We start from the raw sequence: 20,273 nt of genomic DNA, 5'->3' as shown, positions 1-20,273 counted from the left end.
TCTGCTCCCTCTGACTTGCTGAAATGGAAGATTTCTTGCAACATGACATGTTGCAGTGGGTGAAGCTGCGAGAGATGTGAGAGTGCCAATGAGAAAATCGGTGTTGTTGACATACTTGGCCTGCAGCAACTGCCATCGCTTTCCAGGCAGAATTTGACTTATTCTCGATCTGTGACAAGATCAGCTGCTGACGTTTCCTTGGTCAGTAATCCCAATGCCTAGATTTTGTTGTTTGTGCCGGTGAGCATGTAGATACGCCATTTTTATGCAAACAGGGATTTTGTAAAGTCACCCAGCAGCTTTTATTATCAGTGGAGCAATTGAGTCATCTTGCCTTTAAATTCTAGTTCAAAGTCATCAGCTGTCTGTAATGAGTACATAAATAAAATAGAAATAATTATGGTAGAAAATTTCATCATTATGTTGTAGCACTGCAGTAATTGCTGTCAGTTTTGCGTTCTGAATTTCTGTGGAAGAAAATCCTAAAATTTTTACTTTTATTCCAGAAAAAAAAAAATATGAAAATTTCCAACCGTAAAGTAACTCTACAAACTGGAAACTTCAGGTGCTGAGCAGCTCTGCTTCCTTCGCAGTGTTTATCCATCACCGTAGCCTGAGCTTCCCTAAGCCCCCCAAGAAGCAGCAGTAGGCAATATCACTGTGTGGTGGTTGTCGGCTGGAGTTGTCAGCCTGGCCTTGCCGTGGAACAAGGAGCTCATCTCGTGTCCGTGGTGCCCTGGGCAGGACAGCGAGCACGGCTTTGCATCTGCCCTCTTCATGCCAGGGGGTTGTAGCTAGCTGCTGGCACAGGCCGGGATGCAAATTGCAAAGCTTGTTCCCATGGAGCAAGGGGAAAGCATTGCTCATCATTTGGCCTCTGAGTCATAACACCTTTGCTGTTAATGGGATTGAGATCCTCCCGTTTATGAGGCTGTGCCTAAAGGCACAATTTAGTCTCGGAATTGTATTACCCAATTATTATTCCACTAAAGCTAGTGGAGATATTCCAGCTGACAACAATGGGAACAGGAGCAAGCCTTCAAGTCTCAACTATATACATATATACTGTATACAAAGTGTGATACATTCATAACCGCAGAGATACACCACGCTCTGAACTGATTTCTTCTGGATCAATTAAAGTTTCAGAAGCGTGATTTATTATTAACAGCTCGAGCAGCTTTCACAAATCTCTCGGCAGCACAGGAATAGTAGAGAAGTGCTCCTGATTCGGGAAGATTACTTACAGCTAGGAGAGTTTATTTTCTAGCTATATCTCAAATCCAGGAGTACTGTCGTGCCAAAGTTCATCGAATTGGGATGCGAATGTTCGCATCTGAACCACCAGAGCAGCGAGGGAACATGGGACACTGCGAGGTGTCCCGGCTCCTGGATCCGTGCCGTTTGGGGGCAGGCAGCAGCGTCGTGGTGCCTTGTTGAAGTGGGTCGTGGCTTCGTGTGTTGTGGAGGACACCGAGGGGGGCTGGAGGAGAGGGTGGGTGGGAAAGCAGGGAAAGCAGCCCGGGGAAATTGTCACGTGTAAATCCCTGCGGTAAAAGGGGCGGTAGGAAGCCGTTCCTTCAAACTTGATCATCTTTCAGACAAGGCCGAGTGTGATGGCGCTGTGCAGCCGCAGCACATTTCAGCAGGCAGGCTCTGTGGGACACGTGTCGGAGGCTGAGCCAGTGCGTGGCATTTAGCAAGCGGGCTTCAGGTTTTCTCCTCCCCTCTCTGGATCTGGTTACGTTCCTTTTGACATTTACCTGAGTAGGAAAACGTAATAAGCACCAAGCAAGGTCCTGTATCCTCGCTGACTTGTGCCTAAAAGCCGAATGATTGTGCTTTGTATTTCAGTTTGTCAATATCTCAGGAATTCTTAGGTGGTTATCAACATTTTGGGGATTTTAACACAATCATATCAATTTAGTTTAGTCATTGCCTGCATGTTCTCTTAAATTTTTCCTCTTGCCTTATAACCGTTCTTCCTAGCTGGAGCTTGCCATTTCAGTATTTCTTGTGTCACTGGTTCAAAGCCCGGTGCCCAAGCAGCAGCATTACAGCCAGGCTTTCTGCATTCAGCCTCTGCTGTGCAAAGGGAGCAAAGATCTTGGCAGTGGGCTACCGCTTCCTGCGTCTCTGCCCAGCCTCGACATAAACGAGAAAGCCGAGGAGCTGCTGTGCCTCTGGCCAGCTGGCCATGCTCCCAAACGGGCAGCCCACCCGCCGCGGAGGTCGGAGCTCTGCCTGGCTGCTCTGCCCCAGCACCAGCGACCTGGGGCTGCTCCTGCTGGTTCTGCTCTGCGGGGACTCGTCGGGGCCAGGGAGGAACCCACAGGAGGGCTGCAGCTCTCCGTCTCCCTTGTGCTGCTCGGGAGACAGCGAGCCAGCAACTCTGGCTCTGGCTGTTCCCACTTGAAGCAGCAAGGTTTGTCCAAAAACACCGGGGAAGAGGAAACGGCCTCCGTATCCGTATTCATCGCGGGCCGAGCAGAACGGGGGCTGAATGCCGCGATTTGTTTGAGGGACGAATTGATCACGCGGACAGAGCCAGCAGTGGATGGCTTTACGGCGTGTGGCCCAGCTCTCCTTTGTGTCCTTCCTTCCACACCTTGCTCTGAAGGGCCTGAAGCGGAGCGGCTGGTTTTGCTTCAAGGCAGCCTCACGCCTCGAGCTGCAGGGTTAATGGCGGTGCTGTGGTGGCCAACTGATGGCAGCCGGTCTGCTGGTGGCAGGGTTGGGGCGTGATCAGTGTAACTCACAGCTGATCTCACCAGTTGTTCGGAAAAGGCCTTTATAGCACCGTATCTGCTAAATAGATAGCTTTTATCTGTGAATGAGCCACTTGAAACACATTTTCCTGTCAGTTCTCAGGAAGGAGATACTTACCTGTGCTTCTTGGTGGAAATCGTGATGTTTTGGATAGGAGTCAAAGCAAAGTGGGACTGGCTTTTGAACCTCTGAAGACACAAAATATCTGCAGTTTGAGTGGGCAAAGGTCTGATTCATGAGTGGAAAGTCTCAGCGTTTTTTCCCCTTGCACTCTTTTAATCTCGTGAAATCGCTCAGCTCACTGATAGCCCAAATTGGTGACTAACCTGACAGCAGTAGCCCCAGAGAGAAGAGAGAGATTTTGTGCGATATAAATAATGGAAAGCTGTCTTGAAGCCTGCCCTATTTACTGCACCTCAGCCTTCCCACTCACAGCAGCCTTCAGAGTGCTTCAGGACGGGTGGCATCCCCCAGGCCACTGGGCAGTCAGGTGAAGCTCCTGCTGGAGCTCTTTGGGGCTGCTTCCCAGCACCAGCTGGTGGCACATCTTGAGTGACCTGATCCCCACAGGTCGGGAGGCACCCTTTTTTTTTTGGCCTGTAGTGGTAGGGCCGCTCACGGTATCAGCCAAGTGAGTGGCTGTGTCCCAGGTGCTGTTACATAAGGAAGAACTTCAGCATTCATTGTGTGTCTTGGCCCTAGCGTTAATTCTGTCACTCTGGGCACCAGACGTAGTCTCAGAAGTTTCAGCGTGGCTTATGCAAACCAAAAAACAGCAACAAAACAAAAAAAATACCCACACTTTATTTTGCAGCCAGTAGGTTCCAGTGCTTTCTCCTGGAGCATCCCCTTTTTTGGGACATTTTCCCTTCGTTTCCCTGCTGCTGAGAAGGGACAGCAGCTTTTCTGCAGAAGTTGCTGAGCACAGCTAACGCAATAAAGTATTGGAGCTGCTCAAGTCTGGCAGCTCCAGTCAGACCGATGGAAAAGGCAAACTTAAATGTTTCACTTTGCTCTCGGCCACCTTTTTCGGTCCGATGGTCTGGAGGAGGGATGGCCAGGCAAATGGGGCACACAGCTGGCCGTAGAGGCTGTCCGTGGCAGAAGCGTGTGCTGAGCGAGAAGAGAGGTCGGTGTAGATCATGTTCCCACCCTAATAGCTTCCCCCCCCCCCCCATCCTCGTGCAACTGAAGTCATTAATGCTCGTTAAGCCAGGATGGAAACAAACCCAAACAACAACAGTCTACAAAATAATTTGGTCTCTCCAGACAGTTTTTTGTTTTTTGTTTTTTTTTTTTTCCCTCCAGTGAAGCAATTAGTCTCCTGTCGTCCCCTTTTTAGCCACGCTGAAAACAATGGGCTGGACAATAGCGATTCCCCTGGCAGGGCAGCCACCCGATCCGCCTCAGTTATGGGAAAGGTGAGCCGCCTTTCCTCGCGTCTGTTTCCTTGCGTCTGTCTGTTGGGAGGAATCCCTGGAGAAATTCCTCACCTCTCCGTCTGCCTCCGAAAGCCCTGTTTTTGCGCAGCCCCTCCTGGTGAGTCACAGCCCTGGGTATAGATAGGTCGCTTTTCCTCTCAGCCCACTGCAGGGTTAACCCTTCTGTGGTTCATGTGCGTATATAAGCCAGCCCACTCGCCGGCTGATGATGTGGATTGTGGGTGCTGGAAAATCGTGAAGTAATCTGTGGTTTGTACCAATGACAAGCCAATACAGCACTCGCGTGGCGGAGAGGGGGGAGATTTTTCCAGTCTTGCTCATCTGTGTGGTACTTGATTCTAGGAACAGCTCACCCCGTGCGCTGGGACAGCGCTGCGGAGTAGGAGAATACGTGAGATGATTAAATGCTTTGGAATTCGGCAAAAAGCAGGGCATGTGATGGAGAGCACAGGGGCCAGCTGAAGTCCTGTGGCAGCACCACGAGCCTTGGCACAGCTTTGCCAGGGCGATCTGGGAAGCCTCTTGGTTCCCCTAACAGCTTGTGACATGAGTAAAGTGAAACGCTGTCCTCTGCCCACGGTGAGGGCTGCTGCAGTGCCATGCTCTTGCTGCTGGGGTTGGTTGTAGGATGTGGAGAGGCACTGAATGCCCACGCTGTTGCTGCACCTTTACCAGCCCAGCACCCCAAAATCACCGATAGGACAGAGCAGGGAAGGACAGGTGTGGGTAGGAAGGTACCACGGCCATGCTGCTGGAGAAGAGGCCAGAGCAAGGCGGCTTACATCGCCGTGAAGAGGAACCTGGCTGTCCTTCGCTTGTAAAAAGCAACCCCGCTGCTACCTCAGCAGCTGGCCAGTGCTAAACCTTTAACACGCTCCTTCAAAGATGCGGGAAGAGGCTGAGCCCGGATCCATGTTCTGTCTCATTTCTGCACATGGAGTAGCAGCCACGGGCTTGCTAGTCAGGTGCCAGAAAAAGCTCCAGCTGCCCAGGGCAATCAAGGGCAATGAGGAGCTCTGCTGGGCTGGTTGCTGGTTTTAACAGCAAGCCACCACATGCTTGAGCAATGCGTCACTGGGGCTGGAGCTCGGCGTCTGTGGCATGAAGGAGCGGTGCAGGCAGCAGAGCCATCGGGCTGCGGAGCACTTCGCCTTGAGGTAGAAAGAGGAGATGGAGAAGTGCTCAGTGAAGAAATCTGACCCACAGCCTCATCTTTGGATGTGCAGCAGAAAGCGGTTTCGCCCAGTCCCCGAAGCTTGGGTTAGCTCCGTGGCAGAGCCTGCTGCGTTCAGACCGCACACTGCGTGTCGGCTGCACCCACTCTGTGTCTGGGCAGAGCTGCGCTGGGAGCATGCTTTGGTTTCTGGGGGGGAATGAAAGGCTGATGATAAGGGTTTTCTTGTTGGGCGTTCTCTGCTTTGAGTCACTCCAGCCGTGATGCAGGCTGCCAGGGGCGCCAGGAGTGAGTGCGAGCGCTTGGTCAGGGGGCAGAGCACCAAATGCCCGAGGGCTGAGCTCCAGGTAGCAGGGATGGCTGTGGAGACAGGAATGCATGTGGAAATGCAGAGATTCAAAACAAGTAATAAAAAAAAAAAAAAAAAACATGGCATGGGCTGAAGAGGAAGCAAGCTGGGTTTGCGTTCATATCACTGTGGTGCTTCTCAAGTCACCGCAGGGACAATGCGGGGTGGGAAGTGAAAGTAGGCATGCGTTTAAAAGCTGATTCCCAATGCGCAGGGATGTAATCTTGATGTGAAAGTAGCTGCTGGGTCATGGTGTGGTTGCTTTCCTGTTGTGGTCTAGCACAAAGTAGGCTGCAGCGCCGTCCCTGCCATCCCCACCCAGTGTTCTCTGCTCTCGCCACCCTACCATGGAATCATTTCTCATGCAAAACGATGAAGAGGTTTGCAAACCATTTGTAAAGTAAAGTGCTGTGAAGTCTGCCTGAGAACAGAAATGGGAGACAGATAAACCACGTGTGTGTAGCGTCCCCAAAGTGCAGAGAGGACGCAGGTCACCTCTTGCTCCTTGTCTGCCTAGCCCATCTAGAACAGTGCCAGGAATTCATCAGCTTTAATGTAGCTTTTGTGGTTGATGCATTTCAGCATGTAAAAATTAAAATAATTCACTTTTTGGTCCTTTTTCTCAGGACGGTAGAGAGTGATTCTGCTTCCCCTGAGCTTCTGTGGTCTTCCATTAGTCCTCAATCAATTATTTACTAATGGGGAGAAGATCTGAAAACGGCAGCCCCATCTGAGAGTAGTGGTACTTGACTGTGTAGGTGGGTCTGGTGTACTTGGTGATTGAATCCCCTGGGATTGTCAGTAACATTAAGAATCACTTTCCTGCCACAAAATAAAAATATACCCTTGTAGGTGGAATGTGCTAAGCTTTGATGAGGACATGAGCTAAAAAACAATGCACTTCAGATGTCACTTGGGTGTTTGTACCTTTAGCAAGCACAGACAAAGGGTTCTTTGAAAAACTTCGTGCCTTCAGGTTGGCTGACTTTGGTGTTGTGATAGAAAATGTGCATTGTTGTGCAGTTCTGTCCTATATAAACATGGGACGTTCAGATACAAGATCGTTAATTCTAACGATTTTTGATTTGGCGTGGTGTCATCACAACTCTCAGCAAAGATTTCTCTCTGTTTTGCCTGTTGCTTCTTGCCTCCCTAGATTAAAAATAAGGTCAGTGAGGATTCATGGTGTCTTCTTCCAGTAGAAAAGGATTTATAATCAAAAACCATAAGCATATAGTAAAGGATAGTGTGAAGAAGAGGGACCTGACAGTTTCAGATCTTCCCCATTTAAAACAGTAAAACCTGAGGGTCCTGAGGTCTGTGGTGCTGGCCTGCAAAAGGGTGAGTTAAGAAGAGTTGTCACAGGTACCTTTCAGTAAGCAAGGTGTCCTGGTCCTGGAAAGAAGAGTGAGCACACAGAGTCAGAGTGTGAACTGGCTCTGAATCAGCCGACTGAAAGGCACACGGGCAACATCCCCAAATTTCCAACATAGCTAGAGCTCGCTGCCCGCCGAAGTTAGTCATTATTCCCATTCCTGTCCTGAAAGTGCCCCTTGTGCTTCCTTTATGCAAACTTCCCAGTCTCCTTCCTGGAGTTGGTACTCTGTGTGTTGGATTATGAAAGGAGAGGGGCTCAGAGACAGGGTTTATTTTTCACTTTCTGATTCATTTGTTTCGCGTCTTACGGGAACGGGGAGTTGGCAGCCTTCCCTGCACGGTAACCGTGTCAGCTGAGCATTGACTCCTGCTCGAAGTTCCTTCTGCTTTGCTTGCAATCGGGCAGCAAGCTAAGGCACCTAATTTGGTAACTTAAATGGCCTTGCCAGCTGGTGAGTCAAATTTTAGAGGGGCTGAACTGCCTTGGGAAAGCTTCCCTGTCCCTGCGCGAACTGGAGAGGGAGCCCCGACCGAAGAGACTCGTGGGCAAAGGAACTGATGGGATGGCACAGGCCGGCGTTGTTCGTGGGTGGCTTTGGGTCTGGTTGCTGCCAGCAAGGCATTCGGGGTGGCACATGAGATGCAGTCTGTCCCTCTCATCCCGGTGCAAAGCTGGGAGGAGTCCCCAGAAGCGGGAGTGGGATTGCAGGGAGCCCGGCATGCCCAGCCAGGAATCGCACCCGGCTCTGCCCTGCTTATCCAGGATCCTTGGGCTTTGCAGAGCCTGGAGTGAATCACCTGTAATGAGGGAACAGCAGCAGTAATCCACATGAAATGAGAACCTAAATCGTGGGATAATGACCCATTTGCTAGGCTCTTGCAAAGACTTCTTCCATCTGATTTCACTGCTGCTATTTAAGCGATTGTTGTGGCGAGAAGCGGAGAGATCAGAGCAGTCAGGAAAGCACTTAGTGTGCCCACGGGTTTGCCGGAGTCTTAGAAAAAAAATAACCAATGATATCAGGGATGGTCTCAGTTCTTAAAATACAACAAACATCTCAAGGCAGCATCTCCTAGGAACTATGTTTAAAATGTGTTCCAATGGGGGCTAGACAGTACCCCCTCCGGCACAGTCCGTGCGTTTTATGCCCACAATGTATCACTAGCACTGACACTGCTCTTTCATCGTGTGCATAAAAATTCTGTGGGGATGGTGAGATTTTCAAAACCATCCATTCTGGCCCAGAAAAATGATTCTTTGAAAGTTAACAGTAAATTTGGCAGTGGAAATCCGGAGACCAGAGCAAAGTGCTTTTAAAAAATCCCATCTGAAAATACAGAATACTTTTGCCTTCAGCATTGTTCAGTCAATTATAGAAAGGAGATTAGTGCCTATAGCTTTAGCTTTATAAATCTGGATCTGTAATTCAGAGCCTTAATAAGGTTAAGTAATTTTTTTTTTTTCTCTCCTAAGGGCTTAATCCAAAATCAACCAAACCCGACAGAATATCTTCTGCCGATTTCCCTGGATTCGGGATGAGGGTCAGAGTGGAGTGAATCCTAGCCGTTTATATGAATATGGAGAAGCCTGACTAGACATACAGGTTCAGTTCAGGAGTGTCTTCTTCCCCACAAAGCCCTGCTGGCATTACAAATACTAGTACAGGTTTGTTTGCTGCCCGAGCTGTTGCCAGAGGCAGTCTGCACACATGATCATGATGGATGGTGCCACTTCTTTTTTTTTTTTTTTTCCTTTTGGTATTTCCTTGAGTGAAACGTCCCTCTTCAGAGGCTGAGTGTGGGGAGGGTAGATTTCACGCGCAGCTGTGAGATTAGCAAGGAGAGCTCAGGAGAGTCGCTTTGGTTTGAGCTACCGTCTAATTCCCCCAGGGCAGGCTTAGTGGCAGACGGTGGCGAAATGGGAACGTGTGGCTGTGCTGCTGGAAAGAGGAGCCTCTTGAGCGACGTGGTCCTGCTCTGATCCTGCTGGGACAGGGCCTTAGGGCAGCTCTAGGGTGGGCTGTGGGCCGCTGGTGACGGTTAATCGTGTTGGATAACTCTTCCACTCCATCTTGAAGCACTGAGACCACATTGTACTGTGGGCACAGGCCTGATTTCATTTTAATTTCTGTATCAGGCTTTGAATCGATGTTGCTCTATTTTTGTCAAGGTGACATAACAGGCTTATGCTTTTTAATCTCACTTGGCACTACCCGTCCTAAGTCCACATCTTATTCTTGTTCACGCATTTGGGTCTCAGGCCTGTTGTACACCTCCTCAGAAGACCTCAGGCAAAGGGACTCACAGAAAGAAGGGTTGTGTTTTGGATTTTTTTTTTTTCTCTTTCCCTCTTCTTTTGGCAAGGATAAAATAGCAGCTCTGTTGGGAGCAACTCAGCAAATGATGGTTTCTGGGCCAGCAAATTCCAGTGTTGCTGCCCAGTGGGACCGAGGAGTCTATCACAGGACTAGGCAGTCAGCCTGGCAGCTCATCCGGAGAGGGTGTGCGCGGCGTGCATACCAAGGCTGGACACGAAGCCTTTCTCTGTCCACCTCTCTCCTTCCTGCACCAACTGGGAGGACGTTTGCTCTGGGATTCTGGGAAATACCTCGAGTGTAACTCCTTTTTCCTGACAAGAATACCACATAAAAGTGCGGCGAATAATACATGTATTGTATATATGTATATATATTTAAAAAAAAAAAAAAAAGTATGCGCACACATGTGGACATATAAATATATATGGATTGCGCCATCTTTGGGATTACTCCAACGTAGCAATCTCCAGCGCGTCTGTGTTTCAGCAGTAATGACCCCGGCTCTCTGCTGCCCCATTTCACAAGAATGTCCTTCTGTCCTTGTAAAGCTGCCTTTGGAGACTGTCATTAGCTCTCTGCCAGCTGCCGTGGATACGGTAAAGGGGAAGCTCCCAGAGGTGTGCCCGACCCTGGAGGGACTCGCGGCACCTGTGGGGTCCCCCTGGATCTGTGCCCCTCGGGTTCGGACCCACCAACGTGATGGGAGCTTTGTGGTTACACATTGTGGTGCGCCGAGGCTTTTTGTAGTCTGTGCCTGTAGCTTTAGCCTGCCACTCTAATTTAACTGGAGGATGAATCACGCCCGTTCATCTCAATAGCAATGAAATCATGTCAGTAATTGTGTTAGCTTCCACAGACACTTTGCTGAAGTGCCCGGAGGGAGGGGAGGTGGGACTGCTGATGTTTCAAACCATCGGAGAGGCCCTGGATCCCGAGCTGTGCCAGCTGCTCTGCCCTAGGAGAAGCCAGCCCCTTGGGCACGAGCAGCAGCCCGGGAAGGGACCGGCCACGGGAAGCGGCTCGCGGAGGGACCCCGCCAGCAGGAAGGGGTCGGGCAGAGAGGGAGCCTGGAGCGCCGGTCCCAGCCCGTCTCCGCCAAACCCCAAATGGCGCTGCCCTAACCTGGGCAGGTGGCTTGCAGGAACTTGTCCTTACGCTTGGAGGGCTGCTTGACTTTGAGATTAAAACATAATAATAGAGCTCCTGGATGCAGGTGCTTGCCAATCAGGGTTTAGGCTGAAGCCCAAGCGGCTGAGCAAGAATGCGTTTTAAAGCTTAATCGGTCTTCTCCTGGGGAGTGCATAAGGCTGATACAGAGTGCCTTTGGACATGCAGGTGGGCACAGATACAGGGGGCCGTGAGGATCTCCTTGTCCTGCCTGAGTTCAAACACCCACCTTGCCCTCCAGAATGGCCCTTGGTTGTGCTTTGGCTTCAGTTTTAAGAGGTCGCTCACACGTCCTGGCTTTGTGTCTGACCCCGACAGGAGTGCGTGTTGCATCACCGTGTGCCAGCCTGGTGTCTGCGAGAGAGGTGGAGCCTGCTGCGGAGGCCGGGTGGCCGTAATCCGTCACGCGTTTCTCCCGATGCGCAGGGCAGAGCATTTCAAAAGGTGTTTGTGCTGTGTGCCAGGGTAGGTGGGTTAGGTGAGGCAGAGAAAGGGCACGGGGCTCTGATGTGCTCTGCTGCATTCCCCCTCTGCAGTGTTCCTTGGGGTTGGTGGAAGCGTCGTGGTGGGCTGAGGGTGTAAAATCCCCAGGAATGGGGCCGGGCCCCTGGCTGGAGAAGTGCTCAGGTGCTGAGATGTTTATGGGATCGACCTTCCCCGTGGGCCTCTGCTCCCTCCTGGCTGCACAAAGCAGCCAACAAGGACAAGCGGCTGTTAGCTGTTACGTGGCCTAGCAGGGAGTGATAATTTTCAGAGTTTCACACACTTGTACCACTTACACTGGGTCTGAATGTTACTCTTGTGTCATTATGTCATATTTCTGCTTTTACTTTGTTCCCGAGAAATGCAGAAGTTCAGTTTGGAGCCGCTGTGGCTATATTTAAGGCCACTAAATGGCTGAGTGTGGTCAGCTTTTGAAAATAACTTCTGGTTGTTAGGACAGCAGAGAAGGGCACCTTGCTCTGTTTCATTCCTACTTTCTGGTAATTATGAATTTATTTAAATATACCGGGAGAGATCTTCCCTTCATTGCTGTCCCATGACATCGCACTGCAAGTTGCGGTACGCCTGCTGTGGTCAGCCTGTCTGTGTGCACACCGGCAGTCTGAAAGAGTTTGCCACTGCAACTCAGAAGTTGGTTGGAAACCAAACGGAACATTTTCTGTAGCCACAAGAACGTTTTTTTTTTTTAAGAAAACTAGAAGTTGAATTTACATTTTGCAATCCCTGAGCTGTATTTTGGTTTACCCCATGCAGTACCTGGACGGATGAAGCATGCAGCTCCGCCATCCTCTTCCTCATTTAATTGTAAAGCTGAGGCTGGGAGAGATCAGGATTGAATCCCCCAGGGGTCTAGGGACTGTGTTGTGAAGCTGTGGGTGCATAAAGTAAGGCTTACTGTACCGGCATGTCAGCCCCATGGCTGCACTCTGGTTAGATGTTGTACAACGGCACAGCGTGGTACCTTCAGGTCTTCTTTCGGTTCTGGGCTCTCTGTAAGCACAGTGAGCTTCTTGGAGTTACGGTGATTTTCCCCTTTAAAGAACCACAGGAGCTGAACTGGAACAAGCCTCCAAGGCTGAAAGGGAGCAAAAGCTCTTCCTTTTTTTTCAGCAACAAACCTCAGGCTTTCAAGCTGTCATCCCAAGTTCGGTGCAGCTTGATCTTTTTCTGATCTCTGCTTTGTGGCTTCCTTTTTCAAAGGCTGGTAACCTGGTTTTTCATTTGTGATTTCATATTTCTCCCTACCCTACAGATGTGGCAGCAGCTAAACAAATATCAGCAGCTCAGACTGGGTTTTTATGTCTTAGCTCTGGTAGAATATATTGCAAGTATCTTCAGCCAGTATTTTCTACTACCTGCTGACACTCAGCTATACCAGTGCTTAGGAAATTGGCTTCCTTAATGAATTTCTGGTTATATATATGAATTTCTGGTTATGGAAATTAACTTGATCCTAAAAATAAATAATGCCTGGTTGTTATTAGAAGAATGTGGGAGATGTGAACCATCTTCTGTGAAGGAAATTTTAAGCATCAGCAAGTTCTCTAAAACCTAAGACACATGAGATTGGAAATTAATTTCCAAAATTCCTTAATTCCCTTCCCAGCCTTAGATTCCTATTCCAAAACCAGTGGAAATGGCATTGTGAAACAATTATTTTCTTTGAGTTTGGCTGTTGAGCCCCCAAAATTTAGAGCGGGAAGGAAGGAAGGAAGAATAGAAAAGAGGGAAGAAAGGAAGAAAGTTGTTTCGGTTGGGCCCAAAATAGTTGTTAGGACTTATTAAAAATATTTTTTTTTTCCACTGGTTTCAAGTAAAATAAAATATTACATTTTTAGTGTTATGTTTGTATGCAAAGGAGAATTAGAACGCTGTTAGCTTCTCATGGTTGTTTAGAGACCTCCTCCTGCTCCCCTCGTGCAATGGAAGTGTTGGTTTAAGTGTGTTGTCCACAGCATTTGGAGCAGGGCCTCCGTCTTGAGAATTCTTCCTCTTAGTTAAGTATCTTAACAACTGTGCTATTCTGCGAGCTAAATGTCTTTCATTCTCCTCTGCTGAAGTTGTTTCATTTTACAGAAAATAATTACAATTTCACTGGAGCAGCAGGAGCTGGAAACGTGTATTGCTCTGGCTTCCAGAGCAGGCAGTAGAAACACGTTTTTCTCCATCACGATGGAGATTTCAGTATTTCTGCAAAGTAAAATGACTTCAACAGAAGAGATGGAGAAAAATCAAAATCTACTCCCTGCTTGCAAAAGGGGTTTGAATGCACATTTGCTCACTCTGAAGGTGTTTCCAAAGGGCTATCTAAATGACCTTGCATGCTGAAGAATAAATAATCAAAATGTTCGCATTCAGAAATGCCAAAACTAAATCATTTGGCTAATTCCAGGTTTGGGTATTTTATTTTAATTGTATATGTACAATATAAGTATGTATGCATATTTTCACATTTGACTGCACTGTTATATTAGTTGCAGCTACATTTGTGGCTAGCTGCTGCTGCTCTGTATCTGCATCTTTTGTGACTGAAGTATTTGCCTTGAGATGGGATCACCGAGCTTTTACAAGCTTTAATCTGGGCTTTGGGATTACCAAACCTAGAAGAACCTTGACATGAGCAGTTCAAACTGGAAGCCATTTTCTGCTGCCCCCACTCCTGCAGAAAAGATCCTTACTACATGGTAAAACAGGGTGATGAAGCCAAAAGAGGGGAAAAAAATACAAAGCCTAATCCTTTAAAATATATTTCTATGACATAAGTGAGGTGGTTTGAGCAGAGCAAGTGGCAGGTACTTGTATAACACCTATTAACTGGCAAAACTCTCTGGTGAAGGGGAATCATATTTGACGTGCTTCAGAAAGGACTGGATCATCTGCAATTGTAATTTCGCTTTTTTACGGATGTCAGACTCGAGTGGCAGACGTATAAAGAACACCTCTTCCAGCAAGTGATGCTTAGGCAGCTCGTTTTGTCATTTCTTCTGGGTCTAGAATAAAACGATGCCGTTAAGCCGATGTGCCGTAACTGCGTGCGAGGACAAAGCTGCCTTTCTGAGTTGGGATGAAGTCTGTTTTCCAAGGGAAGTTTGCCAGCAACAGGCTTAAGGCAGAGTCTCATCAGGACCTTAGAAATGCAGCCCTCAGAAAACCTTTCTGCTGTTATTGCTTCATCGAGCTGCTAAAAATATTGAATGGAAAATGCAAGTATTAAGGAAATGAGGTAGATCTGGGCTTTGTGAGCTGGATGGCTTCCAGTTTCATCAGCTTCCCGGAATCCTTGCTGCTCAAATGAAGAGCTCCTTGTAAATCTTCGAAACCTGTCAGTGTTTTTCCTCTCATGTGACGGGCCTGGCTCACGTGGTGGGACACACGGGGAGCCCCGTCAACGTAAAGCAGCGAGCACCGAGCGTCTGACTGCTGGAATTGCTCGGTGCAAATGCTGCACGCCGTGTGTGAGCTCTCCCAGAGAAAGCTTTAGGCTGGGCCTGGGGTAGCCGGAGGGAGCTGCCTGCTGCCATGCTGGCCCACGAGGCCTGCGCCAACGGGACCTGTGGGGCCTTCTTCTGTGGGCCCGGCAAGGCGACTTTGGTCGTGGGAGGTCCTCTTCTGAAGTGAAACACACGTAGCGTGAGCAAGTGAGAGGAGATCAGTGGCTTGTTACCGCTTATGTGAAAATAGAAAATGCAAGGTTTAGGTTTCGCATTTCTGGAAAGAAGCCGGGAGAAGCCAATAGCCCAACTGCAGGAGGAGACAACAGGCGTTCTTAATGGATTTAACATGCAACGCGGAGCGGCCAAAGGGCTGGGGGTTTGCCTCGTGTGGTTAAAACTCTACTAGCTCAGCGAGAGGCAGACAGTTGAAATTTAATGGCAATTACATCCACAGAGCTTCTCTGGGAGGATGCAGCAAGCGCTGAGCGCTCGTGCACCTGCAGAAGCTCCTGTGTAATGAGGGCAGTGCGTTACAGAGCCGGCAGGGACTGCAGGCTTCCTGCAGCACGTCCTGCGGGGCAGAAGCTGCCAAGTGGCAGAGCATTCAGGAATCTGGTCCGCAGAGCAGGCCCCGTGTTGCCGCAGCACCTTGCCTCTGCTCCTCAGGCTCCGTGTGCGGGACAGCAACCTGCTTATTCAGTGCAGGTACGTGACTGCGTTTCTGCTGGCTCAGACGTACTGAAGGCGTATTTTGAGGTGTTCCCAAAGCACGCCAGGACATGGCGGGTGTTCTGGGGAGTGGGGGGAAAGTTTGGAAGGGGGATCTCCAAGCAAGTTCACCAAAATTCCCCTTCCAGTCACATGTTTAGGTGCACCCTCCCCCAGAAGTCAGACCTGCCCAGCACTGAAAAGGCGCTTGCTGTGCATTTAAAAGCAAGCCAAGAATAAACTGCGCGTTTTAACCACATCACTGCAGATTCCTGGAAACAAGGCCTGCCTTTATGCTCGGAGGGCTTCCCTGCTCTGCCAGTAACCACAAGGAAGAGCAACAGGAGCTTTGACTGTGAACCGCTGTTGAAGGCATACTGTCATGGACGAGCATGTACAATACCTCTCATTGTGCTCACCTAATCCTTAACAAGACAAGCCTTTGCCCACGCAGCTTAACAGCCATTTTTAATTCTGAGAAGGGGAAAAATAAGTATCTTCTGCTGGGCATCCCACCCAGAGCAAACACTGCAGCGTAAGACAACTGTGGGCACTGTCCTAGACCTCCAAATTTCGCTGGCCACCAGTTAGCCAGCCTTCTGGGATAGGCAGCATCCTTCCAGAGGGGTTTTTACTGGCATCTGTGCTGTGTTAAAAGCTGGAGAGAGAGGATGTTGTGTGATCTTACGATTAAGATCCTGAGCTGGAATTCAGGAAGCTGGTGTTCAGTCCTGGCTCTGGTGAACATGGGCAAATTCTTAACCTCCAACCCCCACTTTTCTATCCATTCAAAAGAAGCTAATAATACTTTTTTCTTATCTCCTTAGGGCAGGATGTGGCTTTAATTGTCTAGCACAATGTGGCACTGATCTTTCCACTGTAACAGTGAAGTTGCAAGAGAGCTTGTCTCAAGCTCCAGAGAGGCTTCTGGTGGTGGTGTGGGCTGTAGAAATGCTAATGCAAGACAGAGCAATCAACCACCTGATTGCCACTTCAGGATCATAGACAGAGGATGAGCAGGATCAGGCTGGATTCAGATTTCAGCTCTCCCCAGGTTTTCATGTCGGTATGGAGATGCCACCTATGTTACCACCTTCTCCATTGCTCCCACTTTCCAGGGAAATGGCTGTCCAACCAGAAGACAAAATGGATCAAGTTCTAACATGGATTTCATAAAGGGGCCCTGATTTCATAAAGGCCCCCTCAGATGTATTTACTTTTCTATTTCTATCTGGTCATCCAAATGCCTTTGAAAGTTGCTTTGTCTAAGCCTATGAGCCCGTCCTCCATCTCAGCAAAATGGTGGTAACATTTCCCTGCTGCAGAACTGCTGTGAGGACTGCAAAGCTCTTGGGCAAAGTTTAGCCATACCTGAGATAGCTTCTGTGGAAGAGCTGTGACCTGGAAATTCATTCTGTGACAGAGATGTTCAAGTGTATCTCGTGCGAGAAGCAGCATAAATTTGTGTTCAGGTATGCTCAGCCAGCAAGATGCCTTTCTGGCCCCCACTGGTGCGGTTTTCTTCAAACCTGTAAAAAATAAAATAAAAAAATGAAATACACAAAACCCAGAAATGTGACCTATTTGCACTCCCATCGTAGCTGCTTTCCTCCATCTGTGACAGTGCCTAGAGCTCGTCTGACAGCTGAAAAGCGGAGGTGCCAAGAGCCAGTATGTATTTTTAGGAAGGCATTGCCTAAGTCTGCAGATGACCCTGTGCTCTCTGGTAATGGTCCTGACAGCGCTTGGAACTGCAGGCTGATCCCTGAGGCAGTCTCCCTGATAAGCTTTGTGAGGGCTCTGTCATTTTGGCAGCCTGCTTTTGATTAGGTGCTTGCAGGCTGTTGCAGGTGAGGTATTGGAAAACATGCTTTTCCGTGGCTTGTTTGCTATGGCATTTGGCTGCGGGACTCTCATGACAGGAAGCAGGTATGAAACGAGGAGGCACTGACCCCAACAAGCACCACGGGGGAAGATTGGTTCTTCGTTAGCACGGTCTGGCTGGGATCAGTACACGTGGGAAGACTTTCAGCCAGCACGGGATGTAAAGCCTTAAACTTCACCCTGCCCACGTGGCACTGTGTTGGCAGGGACTTTCTTTCCTTCTCAGCTTGGACAAAATGCCAGGTGGGATTTATCAGTCAGGTCTACCCCAACAGAGGGAAGTCCGGGACCTAAACCCTACACCGTGGGAGAAGCGAGGATCTGCTCCCCGCCGGCGCGGCGCTTTGCCGAGCTGGAGCGTGTCGTGTGCGGCGCGTTTTGCTGCATCAGAGCATCCTTACGCAATTTGACAGCTCTGGCAACCTCTGCTCCAGTGAGTGAGTCCCCGAGCTGAGTGAGCAGGAGCTCTGCCAGTCGGGCTTGTGGTGCGTTTGGAAAGCCATGTGGGCGAACTCGTATAGTACCTGCCCATCTTAAATGCCGTTCGGCAGAATGATGTTTGTTCCTCCCTCCCTTTTGTAAGAGATGAGGCAAAAGAAAACCCCTCCTGCATGACTTCTGTTTATTTTTTTATGATGATGAGGCTTGTCCAGTTTACAGGTTAAGCTTGTGAGGCCTGGGACGCTGCCTCCAGTTGTGCTGGGGCCGCTCCAAGCACGTAGCAACTCGGCGAATGATTCTCGTTGCAGGGACTTGAAGCTGGACAACGTGCTGCTGGACTACGAGGGGCACTGCAAGCTGGCAGATTTTGGAATGTGCAAAGAGGGCATTCACGATGGCATCACCACAGCCACCTTCTGCGGTACACCAGACTACATTGCTCCTGAGGTATAGGGAAGCTTTCTTTGGCGAAGCAAACTTGTTTTTGAGCAACTAGTGTGCTCTCTGGAGTCTTTAGCTACACCTTATTTGTCTGGTGGGTGCAAAGTTTTCTAGGCACCAAGATAAGCATATATTTTTCTTAAGGAAAGGTGAGATAAAAAGTGAAGCCACAGCTGTAAAAAAAATTGAGAAAGAGACACACACAGATACTGTCCCAGTTTGATTTGAAAGGAGATTGAATTCTCCCTCATTTCCCAGTTCTGTTTTCTACCTGCTCCCCTTCCCTGTCATTCACCAACCTCACAACAAAATTAATAAACACCTCTTTAAGAAACAGCTGTCCTCCAGATGCTGCCAGATGATTTTTGTCTGTGGTTGGCATTTGTGCCTTCTTGCACACTCAGGCTCCTTCCCCTCCCCAGCTGAAAGTGTTGCTGTTGGAGCCGTGTACACTTTTCCTTCCTGGGGCAGGGAAAAAGCGGTGTCAGCCCATGCACATGGCTGCTCCTCCACTTCTGAGGCTCAGCAGGATAGCTGAAAAGCCCCTTTTGCTCCTGATAAAACCTAGCCTAATTTTGAAGACATTGTTTCCAAGATGACCCAGTGAGCAGCCAAGTTAATTCGGCCCTTGCTTAATGGATCTGTTGTACTTCAGCGTAGATCAGGGGGTTCCCAGGTTGAGGTCACATAAATGTTCCTGGACATCCAGCCAGGCTTGCTAGCTCTTAGCAAGATCTTCAGCACTGATGTTTCCAAACCCATTTTCTTCCCCTGCTCAGTTTAAGAAGCTCCAGGGGTGCTATTTCATTCCCATCCCTTTTTCAGATTCTGCAAGAGATGCTGTATGGCCCCGATGTTGACTGGTGGGCCATGGGTGTGCTGCTGTACGAGATGCTGTGCGGCCACGCGCCCTTCGAGGCGGAGAACGAGGACGACCTCTTCGAGGCCATTCTGAACGACGAAGTTGTCTACCCGACGTGGCTCCAGCAGGACGCAGTGGCAATCCTCAAAGCGGTGAGTTCCCTCGGCCGCTTGTCTGCATCCTCTCCTGGCTTTCTTCAGCCTAAATCTAGCAAAAGAAAACAGGGCTGGGGGATGGGAGCTCAGAAATCGCGGTTTCCCTGACCCTGACCCTTTCTTATCTTGGAATGAAGGATAAACTGAAAAAAAAAATCCTGCCACACTTCAGTGTGTTTGCACAGTTATGTCCTTTATATGGTTCAGCAGCCAACTTGGCAGGCAGTGTGTGCATGTCTGCTTCTCTGGGCATTCCCTTGCTGGCTTAATGATTTACAGCATAAGGTCATCTTCCAGAACAGAAGGAGCAGGTATACACAGTACTACCAGCAGTGGCTGTACGACAGGACAAGGGGTAATGGTTTTAAACAACAAAAGGCTGGGTTTAGGTTAGATACAAGGAAGAAATTCTTCGCAAGGAGGGAGGTGAGGCCCTGGCGCAGGCTGCCCAGAGCAGCTGTGGCTGCCCCATCCCTGGAATTGTTCAGGGCCAGGCTGGATGGGGCTTTGGGCAGCCTGGGCTGGTGGGAGGGGTCCCTGCCCATGGCAGGGAGCTGGAACTAGATGGTCTTTAAGGTCCATTTCAACCCAAACCATCCTGTGATTCTGCAGTTTTATGATTCCCATGTGACCAGAGTGTCAATGAAGTAAAGTCTTCCTGAAAATCCTTTGTTGGACTGCTGTCTACCTGCATGCAAAGGTTTCTGATTTTTGTGTGTTTGGGGGGAAAAAAAGGGTCTGCACAGCAACCAGTTTGAGAAGAGCTGTTGCTGGCTACACCTAGTCCTTGTTGTAGTCCTGGCATGTATTCCTGAATTTTCCCAGTCTCTCTCTTATCTTGTGCCTCGTATCTTTGCCTGTGACACGGGAATGAAACTTTCTAAGATTTCAGGCTGTGCATGTACAAACACTGCCTAGCGTACGGGAACTCCCTGGCTTTGTCATGAATCAAAAGGTGATTCAATGATAAGGGTGTTAACCACGGAGCCAGGGGACCTGAGTTGGCTGTTCAGCTACTGACTACTTCCTGCTGATGATCACATCACCTAATACTTTTAAGCACTGTGAATATACATCCACTGAAGTCTTAATACCACTAAATTTTGTGTTAATAGAGGGCCAGAGAAATAGTTGGATAAGATAGCAATTCATAATAACATGTGGAGAACTGACTCAAAGAAATGGGATAATGAATGATTTACAGGACCATTTAAAAGAGATGAGAGTTTGGTTTTGTCAGATCTTTAA

The 20,273-nt window shown here is 49.0% G+C and overlaps 1 protein-coding gene across 2 annotated transcripts in view; it reads left to right on the top strand.

The window, feature by feature from the left end:
- The window catches only part of PRKCH (protein kinase C eta), a 116,460-nt gene that overhangs the window by 78,493 nt on the left and 17,694 nt on the right, over positions 1–20,273 (top strand). For both annotated transcript variants that reach the window (XM_013182973.3, XM_048066092.2), the window contains exons 11-12: positions 17,876–18,014; positions 18,834–19,022. In XM_013182973.3, coding sequence (XP_013038427.3) covers positions 17,876–18,014; positions 18,834–19,022 — 328 coding nt within the window. The remainder of the gene's footprint in view (positions 1–17,875; positions 18,015–18,833; positions 19,023–20,273) is intronic.

This window comes from Anser cygnoides, chromosome 5 (assembly GCF_040182565.1).
Source record: "Anser cygnoides isolate HZ-2024a breed goose chromosome 5, Taihu_goose_T2T_genome, whole genome shotgun sequence".
Taxonomy (NCBI): Eukaryota; Metazoa; Chordata; class Aves; order Anseriformes; family Anatidae; genus Anser; species Anser cygnoides.
This window is presented reverse-complemented; position numbering and strand designations above follow the sequence as displayed.